At 39.2% G+C, this 12,520-nt stretch overlaps 2 protein-coding genes across 3 annotated transcripts; both read right to left on the bottom strand.

Moving 5' to 3' along the window:
• Positions 1 to 157: 157 nt before the first annotated feature.
• Positions 158 to 5,027, bottom strand: prkra (protein kinase, interferon-inducible double stranded RNA dependent activator). Of its 2 annotated transcripts, XM_076107382.1 has the most exons (9): positions 4,808 to 5,027; positions 3,560 to 3,735; positions 3,291 to 3,347; positions 2,946 to 3,027; positions 2,509 to 2,587; positions 2,170 to 2,287; positions 1,972 to 2,066; positions 1,687 to 1,849; positions 158 to 1,258 (listed from the first exon to the last, which is right to left on the bottom strand). In XM_076107382.1, exons 1-9 carry the CDS (start codon positions 4,846 to 4,848, stop codon positions 1,101 to 1,103), a joined length of 969 nt encoding a protein of 322 aa, XP_075963497.1. In that variant the 5' UTR covers positions 4,849 to 5,027; the 3' UTR covers positions 158 to 1,100. The 2 variants fall into 2 exon arrangements, with proteins under 2 accessions (XP_075963497.1, XP_075963503.1); XM_076107388.1 differs by lacking the exon at positions 3,291 to 3,347.
• A 708-nt stretch (positions 5,028 to 5,735) lies between these two features.
• On the bottom strand, positions 5,736 to 10,988 carry casp10 (caspase 10, apoptosis-related cysteine peptidase). Its single transcript, XM_076107315.1, has 13 exons — positions 10,703 to 10,988; positions 10,073 to 10,361; positions 9,179 to 9,284; positions 8,814 to 8,949; positions 8,359 to 8,432; positions 8,150 to 8,198; positions 7,811 to 7,830; positions 7,693 to 7,723; positions 7,490 to 7,594; positions 7,303 to 7,394; positions 7,023 to 7,134; positions 6,428 to 6,929; positions 5,736 to 6,190 (listed from the first exon to the last, which is right to left on the bottom strand). The coding sequence occupies exons 2-13, from the start codon at positions 10,351 to 10,353 to the stop codon at positions 6,025 to 6,027; spliced, it is 1,674 nt and encodes a 557-aa protein (XP_075963430.1). The 5' UTR covers positions 10,354 to 10,361; positions 10,703 to 10,988; the 3' UTR covers positions 5,736 to 6,024.
• Between the last annotated feature and the right edge of the window lie 1,532 nt (positions 10,989 to 12,520).

Raw genomic sequence — 12,520 nt, 5'->3', positions numbered from 1 at the left:
GGCCCTCAACTAATTGCCTTTGAACTGATACAGCGAAACACGCAGCCTCATAAATTGCTGGCGAGAGACGTTCCATTCAATAACAACGCACACGGCACCGCAGCAATCTGTCCTCTCAACGCCGTCTATCTGTACGATCACTCACAGAAACAGACACTTGTTGACATTTAGTGTTTATTTTCTGGATTCATACACATGTTGCTGCTGCTGCTGCTGCTGCTGCTCTCCACCAGGGATGCATTCCTAGAGCAGTCCCTACACGTATTACATACATCACACGGTATTATGAGGCACTGGAGGATGAGAATATGAATCTACTTCTTTTATCCATTTTGAGTGCCAACCAGATACAGACGGCAGATTGCATACCGACAGATGGAAGAATGGAAATGGGGGGGGGGGGGGGAGGACTAATTCGACCTGTAGATGAAAATGCAGAACATCCTTTCAAATATAAGACAAAAACATTTCTCTTTTACGATTCACTTTCATTTTTAGAGTTTAACAGAAAGGCAGGTATCTCTGAAGCAAATTAAAAGTTTAAGATCTTCTATTGGCTCAATATAATGCTACAGGGGGGAACTCTGGGGAAATAAATGCATTAAGAGAACTTGAACTTAAAAAACATCTGCATCCTGGCCAGAAAGGAGGGGAAGGTCCCGTTAAAGCAAGACAACAAATGTGCATAAATACAACATAAACTTATTATGTAAAAATGTGGAAGTGCTTCTTATTATTCACTGCTGCTATCTCATTTACACGTGTGTATTTGCTTAAACATAGTATGTTGGACACTCAAGTAAAACATGATGGTATTCGAACAACATTTCCTTCATATTGGATTCTTGATGTTGAGAAAGTTTGTCACAAATACTGCTCTAAAGTCGCCTGATTCCAGTCAGTGTACGGAGAGTTATTATGCATCGCGACCTGCTTTGTGACACACATACTTATATATATAAAAATATACCGTGACCTTATAGCGTCCAGTGGCAGGAAGACGAGTGACGAGTACAATCTACAGCCTCGTCATCACTGGACATCAGCTGGTGACGGTGACGGGACGGGGTGAAGCGGGGGGGGGTTGACGGGTGGAGGTTTTACTTGGTGGAGGCCATGATCTTGATGTACTGGAGGGCGCTGTGTGCCGCGTCGTTGTGAGCGTTGCTACAGGAAATGCCGGTGCCGTGGCACACGGTGACCGGGGAGGTGGACAGCTCCGCCAGGCACTGGTACTGGCCGTTCACCGTCAGCTCATCTGCAAAGCACAACAAGAAACTTTCAAAAATACAGAAATATAATAAAAAGGGATTTGTTTGTGGGCTTTCCATTCAGCTAATTACGCTTCGATCCACATCTGCCATCATTGACGATGCTCCAAACCACATTTTTGATACTGTTTGTGGTCAGAAAACCCATTAAATGTATTTATAGTCAATAATTATCTCTCTGTAAAGTACTTTTAGTGGCATTTAATTCAGTGTTACTGTTTGTAATTTCAGCCGTATCAGAGATCTGATAAAATAATACGAATGCAACAAATTATAGAAATCCTTTAGAGTATTTATAGCTGGTTTTATTAATAACTCACAGCCGTTTTGTTCCGTCAGTGATAAACAGATTTGAACTGTCTACTGTTTGTTTTTCTATCGATAGATCTATTATCAGCGGTGTGTGTTTTCTCACCGATGTCGAAGTACGTGACCTCGAAGCCCTGCTCCTTGGACAGCTCCAACATCATCTGAATATAATCTGTGTTGGGAATGCTCAGCGGGTTTCTTCTCATTGAAGATATATTCTCCGCCGACGAGTTCCTTAAGTTCTCAAATCGGACGCTTGGTTTCGGCGTCTGAATGATGAAATGTAACACACACACAAAGAACGTACACACGATTGAAAGACTCTTAGCTTTAAGAGAACGTGTATTAAGACATGTTGCCACTTCAGAAGGGTGGGAACTAGTTGACGTACCCATGTGATTTCAGAACAGCCGGACAGACTCTGAAGTTTGGACACCATTTTCTCCGCAGCTGCCTTTTTCGCTCCCTTTTTTGAATTTCCTACAGCTGTCGAAACATAAGACAAGAGATGAAGAGGAGGAGGAACAACAACAACAAAATGGCCGACACTTCAATAGATTTGACACAAATGTCTCAAAAGCACCCGCACCCTTCTCCGACAGGGACTCCATTCTACAAGTAACCGTGAACTCTCTCTTGTGTGGCGGACCAGCCTCCATTAAAACTGTGTATTCAGGAAGACGCCATCCTCTCTGCAACGCTAACTCCTGGGAGGAGAAATAAGAGTGACTGAATAATTATTGTGCACATAATAAAAGACATTTTGCTGCAAGACACTTTCCATCACAGGTAAGTCAATAAACACACCAGGCTTTCCCTACTTATGTCATCACTCTTTAATCTGAAAATCTTCAAATACATAAACACAAAGATTTGCTAATAAACCATCACAGACACACACACACACACACATGCATGATTAACACACCTGCAGTATCCCCACTGAGTTGGGTTGGTTGTTTGTTTCTGCTACAACACCGTTACTCTCAGACTTCACGGGAACGTTCCTGTTGAGAATCACATCACAGCAGTTACCAACCACAGCTACACAGCTAATAAGAGACTCAACTTATTGCTGCACCGAATGATTATTTTTATTATCAACTAATCTGCGGATTACTTTCTCCATTTATCATCTCAGAAAGTTGTGGAAAATGCCATCACAACCCAAGCAGATACATTTAGATTAAACGTCTAACTCAAAGTCTGAAAGCCAAATAAATTCAGTTCACTATCAGAGAAGACAAATATTCACATTTGAGAAAAAAAAAAAAAATACAAAAAAAAATGACTTAAACTATTAAATCGATTATAATAATTACTGCCAATCGATTTTATTTCAATATTAATTTCAGCTCTACTCACACTTTGCCGGCATCTATCTGCAGAATATTCAGGGCAGCCTCTGCAGCCTGGTGTTTAGCAGCCTTTTTACTAGGACCCTGACCTGAACACACACACACACACACACACACACACACACAAATTATGCAATACAATAGAAATAGTATTTTACAGTCAGATAGAAAATAGCACCAAAACCTCAAGTCACTAAAGAATAAATATGGTGTGTTCTGGAAGGTAAAGGTTCACCCTCGATGCTACTGGAGAGGACATATATAAAATAACACAGAGACAAATCCGCCCCCTTTCAAGAGCAGACTGTTGTTTGAAGATGGCACATGTAAACACTGGGTTATTTGTTGTCACCTTCACAGCTTTGCAAATGTGTCTCATCCACTTCTCTGGACCTGCACTGTTCTATGCCTGAAGTGAGACACCTTAGTTAAACAAACACGGCATATAGAGGATATATTCAAGCGTGTACTGCAGCAACAGACCGACAATGATACAAATAATACGTCGGAAGCTGGAGCGCTCTTTCTAATTTATCGACGTGTGATTTTCAAGTTAAATCGAAAGGCTTCATGGAGTGACAGGCAGCTGTCAGCACAGCAGGAGGCGGGACAGGAACTCACCTGTGCAGCCAACTTCTCCGATTGTCACGCTGAAGACAAAGTGGGGTTGGTGAGCCTCTCCTTCAGCCTTCTCCATCACGTACACGGGAAGGTTGCCATTTTTGGTGCCGTATTCATGCAGGATTTGTATCGGTGTCTTCCTGGGGTTGGTCCTCTGCGTCTCGTGTGTGTTCAAGCTGTATTTGAACACCGCAAACCGTTAAAAAAGTCAAAATGAACTGGGCGGTTGCTATTGGATGGCTATTACGAGGGCTCAAGGCTGTCCTGCTGTGAAACTGACAAGTACTCAAGGTCCTCTGTGTTGTGGTGTTTTGTACGTCTGCAATCATGCAACATGTTCCACAATCTGTAGTGCATCCAACGATGGGATGACACGGCAAGTCGATAAGCATTAACAAACAAAACATTGAAGAAGAAGTTTACATGCACACAGGCAGCAAGCACTGCGTCTCTATCGTTGCATCTAAAGCAGAATCATGTTGACTTGAATCTGAATGTGATGTGATCAGATGTTTCTGACAAAAAGCTATTATTATGATCAGAATCATTATGGGGCTATTTAATTCAAAAAGGATCTATTCTCTTCTACTTAAATACTGCTGCAATTAAGATTTTTAATTAACATATTTTATACCAAATCTACACCTTTGCATGGCTCTGTGACAGCATACCTTCCTATTCTGTGAACTACCATTAACCACCATTCATTTTCAAATGATTTGGCCTCAGCCCTCTTGCACTTTATTCATTAGTTGAGGTCTGCTTATAGTTGCAACAATTAGTGTTTACTATCTAAAAAGACCCGACTTACACTCTGTTTTTTAATAAATAATTTTCAATGAATTATCAACAAACGTGTATTTTTGGGGATATAATGAATCACATTCCGAAATAAAACAATTAAATATTAGAAAAGGAAAGTAAAGACATACACATATATCTATCACATAGACACAGTTTTAGGACAACACAAATACATTAAATACACTGACGTGTGTTTTTTGGGTGAGATGATGATTTGCTAGAAACAATGAGGTAGTTTTCAAAACATCTGCAGCGTGCTGACAGTGAAGATACCATTGTATTCCTTAACATGCTCAGATATACGTCCAGCTAAGCTAACGGTAGCTCCACGTTGACGCAGTCCGCTCCTGTCACTCATACATTATTATCTCAGCCTGTTAAATACTGTCCACATGTTATTGTATATTCATAGCACACGTTTAGAGTAATAATAAATCAACAAACCTCGTGTCCGCGGAGGCTGATTGATATCCTTCTTGAGACATGTTTACAGTTTTGTGTCGTTTTGTTTGCGGGCTGATTGAAACTATACTGCGGGTAAATCTCTACTATTCTGGGCATCTAGTTTTCTTATTATGAAGGGTATGAAATGGCCTGAAAATGCCAACAATTCTTCATTGTAACCTGGCCGGGGGAAAATACGGAACGTACCTTCATATCAACATCCGGGTCACAAACGGGTCATCTGCATGTAAAGAGTTTACCGCCCCCTGCTGGTGACGGTGTGAAGTGTCTCCCCAGAGTCTACAGTTCAGGGATCATTTGTTACTAGATTTCAGTATTTAAAACCTCCTCATATGCAATCTTAAAGACACTGGTTACTTTATATATATATATATATATATATATATATATATATATATATATATATATATATATGTGTGTGTGTGTGTGTGTGTGTTTGTATGAATATATGTCTCTGCATATAGGCTACTGGAGGCACCATGCTGCCCTTACCTTCATGTGTTTATGTTGTTTTGTTTGTTGATAAAAACATATTTTAAATGAAGTAAAAAAATAATATTAATAGTAGAGCTGCAGGTAACAAGTATTTTCCTTTTTAATTAATCTGTCAATTACTTTTTGGATCAATTGATCAATAATTTGATCAATAAATAAAATGGATTGAGATTAATTTGCCATTGATTGACTACTCAATTCATCAACTAATTCTTTGAGCACTATTTGGTAGATTCACATTATCAACTTTGTCGCAAATTTGTGGCATTATGTAAATGTCAAGCTGAACCCTGAAAGAGAAGCATTAAAGACTCAGCAAGCTACGCATGTAATAGACCGGAACAGAACATTCTAAAGGGTGCATTTACATTCACAACCAAAATGAAGAGAAATTACAAAAATAGTTCCACAATGGCAGTGCATACACAATTTATTGCATCAATTATAGAAAACTGTTGTATTTTACATTGTAAGATTTCATGTATTTCTGATGTGTGGCAGCTGTTTGTATACAATGATATCATTTAAAAATAATTCCATCACATTCATGTTAAAAAGTAGAAATCGAAATAATGAAGAGGATGTTGGTTGTTGCATTTACATCTGGATCAATCTGAATGATTAGCTCAACCAGTACATTGAAGTTCAACATGTCAGACAAAAATCCTTGTGTCTCAGGGATCATCTGATGAGTGAGTCCATCAAACACGCGACAGGCTGGGAGGAAGGGCTTCAGGGATCGGAAAGACCACTTTCTTCCTGAGAGAGAAGGCTGGCTGAGGCATCTGCTTTTTCACACCGGTGGAATCAGTCTTCTTGCTAACATCTGCATTTACCTTTGTTAGGATAGACACAAGGTCATAACCCCTGGAAAAAAACAAAAGCTGCTGTGAGATAGTGAAATAAAAAACTAAGATAGACACCTAAAATTAGATATTCTCTCATCTCAAACTATCACATATCAATGCAGTAATTAAAATCATTCAATTTATGAATATTCAAATTACTTACTTCAAGTAAAAATAGCAATAACACTCAACAAAAATAAAAATACCACAAAAAAAATAAATCATTTAACAATATCTGATATTTTGCTTCACTGACCGTGGCACCATCTGGACAAGGTTTTGGCACAATGACTGAATAAACCACGTGCCCTTTTTCCTCTCTCTGAAAGAGACGTAAGAAGGAACGGTGGACATTGCCAGCAGGAAATCTGCATCGGACGGGATGGAATCATTAGCCTTAGAAGCATCGCTGCAAACAGGACTAGGTGCAGCAGGTCCATCAGCACAAATGCTGACAGCCGTCTGCTTGCTGGTGCCCTGGCAGGCCTGGATAAAAAACAGCTTGGGTTTTTCTGCCAAAGAGGCGCAATTTAACCCGTTGAAAGGTTCCTTCAGCTCCTTAATCTCGACGGTCTGGCCGTCCACGGCGGACACACATCCCTCCTTGCCGTGGCTGAGAACGCAGCACACCAGACAGTCCATCTCACTGTGGTTTCTGCTGCCGAGCTTCCGCAACACAGACAGCATCTCCTCCCGCTTACAGTCCCTCTTTACCTCTACCTCAAAGCCGAGCCACATAAACACTTTGCGCAGACACTCTGGAAGACACACAGTTAAATGTAAATACAAAGATGCAGCGATATGCCTGAATACAGACTGAGCACCAGTTTGCACCAATTACATAAGCTTACTTTCATCAAGTATTGTCCCATCCCGGTTTGGGAGAACAGGCATGAAGTTGCAGTTGTTGACTATCAAGCAAATACCCCGCTTTGCTGCAGTCATGGGATATTCTTCCAAACCCTACAGAGAAAAATCCATAACCCAAGACAGGATTCAGTGTCACGCTTGCACTTTGATACAATTATGTACTTTTTTGCCACAAGTAACACGTTTAAACAATAGCTGTACTTCTTCACAACACGCGCAGTGCCACATTACTGGAGCACATGTACTTGTAGAAGAACACACCTCAATGTCCGTGTTTGTAGTCTGAGACGCCTGTGGTTCAGAGGAGGCCTTGTTTTCTTGAGACGGCAACATTTCCACATGATTTATCTTCACTATGGGACAGACGATTACGGGCAAAAAATTACATTTGAATAGTTAAAAGGTCTGACATGTAATTTCTTCACAGCTTGACACAGAAACTACTTACAATGACCTTTCAAGGAGGCATAGCGGCTTGTTTCAGTGTTCAAACTACTCAATCCAAGCACCAGGGCCTCACTCTCATCTCCACCAGAAAACGCATTTGGCAAATCTAGGAAATTGATACAAGAGGATTCAGAGTAAATCCATCCACTGCACTGCACTTAAAATGTCTCAATTGTGACACAACACACACAACACAAGACTCACCCATAGAGGTGATGGAAGTATTCACGTAGGACTGTGTGTGACACAAAATACATTTTCCTTAAGACACGAAATATGTCAAAATGTATTTGTCATAGAACTTTTAATGACACATTCTCACCTCAGCCAACGATGGGAATTCTACAGAGAAGAAAAATGTAACAAAATGCGTAAAAATACAATATATGTTCAGTGTGTAAAGTGCAATTTTTCTAGCGTTATAATTAGAGACGTTTGAGAGTAAGAAAAAAACATTATGATAGTTAAAGTAAATATGGATGCAACATCTGCCATTTGAAAGAAAAAAATCCATCGCCTAAGTTTGATGTTTATTTGTTTTATAACTTTGTATCTCATAATTATGTCACACTATATAATATTAATGAGGGAAAACACATTATTTTAAATACAGATATACCACACCATTGTGTTTCAAAATGATCTTAAGACATCTTATTACCTGGCATTTCACACGAGGCACTCCTCTCTGGTCCTAAAGATTGACGGACCTAATAACAAACGCAGAAAAAACAAAACAAATGGCTAACCAGATAGAACACAGTGTCAGTAACATGACGTCTGTAACTTCATGTCAATGTGGCCATAACATTATCATAGAGATCTGTCACAGAAACTCAGATGGATTCAAAGCATCATCAAAGGATGTACCTGGTTTGGTGCAATAGGGGACGACATAGACCTTGGTCGACCTGATTCTTGAGCTACAGGACTGGTGTGAGTTACTGTAGTTAGAAATGACACAAGTAAACCAACGGTGTTGTTATTTACAGACAGAGGGATCAGCAAATATTCAAATTAGATGGAAGTGATATATGAAATGTATGCAGTTTGTTAAGGTTCAGGCAAGGGTTAAGATTAGGTCGTGGCTGTGCTTAAAGCGAGAGTTAGTATCCAGATAATTCATGTTAAAGTCAATGCAATGTCTCCTCAAGGGGCTTCTAGGAGGCCATGCTGTTTCCTGTGCTGCTTTCCTCACCTCTGAATTCTGAATTAAACTCTTTGACAGTAAACCTACTGTCTCCAGTGTCTGCTTTGTATACTCATTCCCACATTTGTTTTTGCAAGTAACATTTGAGCAATGAGACTATTTTTCTGCATCTTACCCTGTAGTGCTTTAAACTGGCTGATCTTGTCTTTCAACACGGGACAGACTTTGGAAATGATGGTCTCCAGTAGATTTAGATTATTGTCACTGATGAGGTCCTTGTGCTCCATGTCCAGGAAGACTTCTAGTGTCGACTGAAAAGTTAAGCAAATTCACAGTTCTACTTTATTTTACCATAACGTAATATGATGCATACTTTATAGCAGAAGCAGAATATTAATTTAGGCGTATGTCATATATAATTAACAGTAAAAATGTTTTTAAAAATGTATCTTTTAGATCAAGAATAAACATTACTATTTATAAAATATTTTGTACGTTTAAACACCATCTAACTCATAGGGTTCAAACATTGACACTCACAACATTTTCCTCCAGTTTTTTACGTGGAAGATCTTTATCTAACAAGAACTTCACATCTTTCAAGTCATCATCAGTAATCTCCTCAGACAGGTTGTAAAGCAGCTTCCTGGAAATACAGGCACAAAAAAAAAAATGTAAGTAAAACTGTTCAATGTTGTCAAAAGAAGGCCTGGTGCTTGACTGGACAAACAATAGGTCACTATTCTAAGGTCACTGGATAACTTTTGGCAATAAGGATGCAACGCTGATTGGGATTATTTTCTATATCGAGTTAAGTACTTTGATTTTTTTGATTAGTTGAATCATAAAGATATCATGGCTGATACCGATGGGCTCAAATGAGGGTCAGTAAGATTTAGCGAATGTCAAATTATATTCAGAGATAATCAGAAATTGTCTCTTGTTGTATATTAGTAAACATGTAAAAGAAAACTATCACAAATTAAAGTTTGTGAATGTGTAGAAAATATTTTAGAATGGTGAAATGAAATGTGTTTATTAAATATAAGGTGAGGTTACAAAAGACTAGAATAAGAATCTGTGTACATTATTGTACAGATTAAATGCAGAAAACTGTCTGTGAAACTTCCCACAGTGAAGTTGAAAGTGCACGCTCATATTTAATTACAAGTACAAATTTCGGCACTGCTTTTAACGGTATAATCTTTTACATAACATCAACGCTGATATCATTTGTGCAAAAATTTGCTTCTGACATTCTCAAATTAGTTTCTGCCGCTATGAATCTTTTCTACACACATGTTTATATACAATAACAGAGAGAATAACTTCTACACGGCATTTCACCAGCTGAATTATTTGAATGTGGGTTTATCTATGAACTAAATCATGCTTGTTGCTTTACTTAAAAAGAGTAGAACATAGGAAGTCCACCTGTAAGGGGAGATGAGGCTCCCGGTTGTAGATGCTCCGTCAGAGAGGTCGAGGTCACGTATCAGTTTGTGGCGTTGGATGATGTGGAGAAGCTCAGTGAGCAGGTGTGGTCGCTCAGCAGAGAGGTGGTCTTGATACCCCAGACGAGAGAAGAGGTCACTGGCCGACTTCACTGTGGCCGGGTTCCGGCCCAGTAAGTCAGTGCAGAGAAATGCCAAAGCTCTCTCCTCGCCCATACTCAGGGCCTTCCCTACATCTAAGAGGAGCTTCTGGAAATCCATTTTGTGTGCTAAAAAAAAAGAGATACAAGATAGCTTCACTCAGAAGTCTGGTTTCTCTGTTGTGAAGTATTTGGCCTGACAATTAACAGTATGTGGTACATCATGCCAGCTGTTCTTTCTCCTCACAGATAAACATTGATAACGCCGCATGGTATTCTGGAGGAGCTTTTGTGATTATTTTGTTGTGTCAAGTGTCATAACAGTAGCATAATCACAACAGCCTGACATGCCAGCACATGATCACATCAACACATTTTCACTATCAAACATCCAACATCTTTGATTAGATTAGATTTCAGCTCGATGTAATCATTAAACCAGACGTATCGACTTGAAAAATGTGTGTTACCTGTTTGGAGATGAGTTTTCAGCAGGTCCGACTACCGAAGAGGATATGTGTTGTCCTCTTCAACATACTCGAGGTGGGTCAACTGTATAAGATCGAAGACCACTGATACATTTATATATGAGCTATAATATACACGATAGGAACTTAACGGAGACGTTGCAGGTCGGGCGCAGTTTCTCTGAAAAACAAGTCCGGTAAAGTAGGAAGTAAAAATCGAAAGTAAAAAGAGCGAATGCGCGCGCGGACCGAGGATCACGGAGCTGCTATTGGCCGATGCTGCACATAGATAAATAAATGAGCCTTTCTGACAGAAATCTCCTCACGTTTTTAGCAACAAACGTACTTGGTTAGGTTTAGAAATAAACCCTTTCTGGAAGAAACTCCTAAAGGCAACCGTCTCTCGACAACCGAGAGAACCGGTGACGCACACATGCCCTTTTTTGGACACTCCAGAAACTGCGGTCAAGTCAGAAGAATTTTTGAAATATTTCAGTGTTGATTTGACCACAGGGACCGAGTGTCAGCTGACTTGACTACAGTAAAGTGGAGGTGCTTCTAGAAGTTGACACAGAGACGGGCACGGATTGATTCATAACCACCACGTCATAAAAACAGCTCAATAATTAATCTTTGCCTTGTTATGATCATTTAGTCATGCACCACCAAATGTTTTGCCTATTTTGTTTTCGGAAATCTGCTGACTCATTGTAGTCCACTTGGATAGTCCACTAAGTCAAGGATAATCAACTTACAGCCATGACAGGCTTCGTTAATTTATTCTTAAAATGAATGAACAAACAAACAAACAGGCAATCCAACATCATCACATACAAATTCTCACTTTTGATTGGTTACATATCACATAGGAACATATGATAGCAAAAATAAACCATCAAATATAGTTCAAATGTTTGATCACCATTTTGAATCAGTGTGTAAGGTGTAATAAACTGCAGGTAACCATAGCAACAATACAGATCTTCATTCAGTGTTAACTCACCCGACTGAAAGGATTTAAACAAACTACAAAACTTGTTTTAAATGGATAACAATGTCCTTTTCTGATCGGCATTTAAAGCTGTCTTGATAAGGATAATAAAGGCATCGGCTGAGGCCTCCACCCTGTCAGTTAATTTTAGTTATCGGGACATCTTATGGTGTATCACCACTAATAAAGCCTGTGTATAATAAACTCGTTATTGAGAGCTACAGATAACGTTTAGGTAAAAATCATACTTTAAGTAGGCCTGTAATATCCTTAAATAAAAGTGAAATATTCTAGTTTTTCAGTGGGGAATAAAATATTATAACCTGGAAATTAACTATTTGTAGTAGAATGTGTTTGATCTGGCTTTGATCTTCAGGGTCTTGATGTGTCCTCTGGGTCTCACTCTGACACTGATCCACGCCCGGGTGTTAGATCCTGAGCTGAAGGACTCTATAAAAGACCCACATACATAGATACACACACACACACACACACACACACACACACACACACACACACACACACTAATGCACTTTAATGCTGATGGTAAAGGTGAATTTCAACTACTTTGTGTGCTTTATCTTCTGGGTAGCTTGTGAATAATAACTGCTATTAGACATATGTTTCAATGTGCCACATTAACGCACATCTACTATTATCCCTGAACATTGCACATATTCTCTTTACTATGAATGTATGCACATCCTCTGATAAATGTTTTTGCACATCCTGCACAAAGCTGTACAGCTCTCTCATGCTATTATATTGTAGGCAAACATTACAGTTATAACAGACATATTTGTTATATTATTTTTCTAGCATCTTTTTCA

This window comes from Anarhichas minor, unplaced genomic scaffold (genome assembly GCF_050575085.1).
Source record: "Anarhichas minor isolate MPS153535 unplaced genomic scaffold, ASM5057508v1 ptg000004l, whole genome shotgun sequence".
NCBI lineage: Eukaryota > Metazoa > Chordata > Actinopteri > Perciformes > Anarhichadidae > Anarhichas > Anarhichas minor.
The sequence above is the reverse complement of the archived record's forward strand: the minus strand, read 5'-3'. Positions and strand labels throughout refer to the sequence as shown.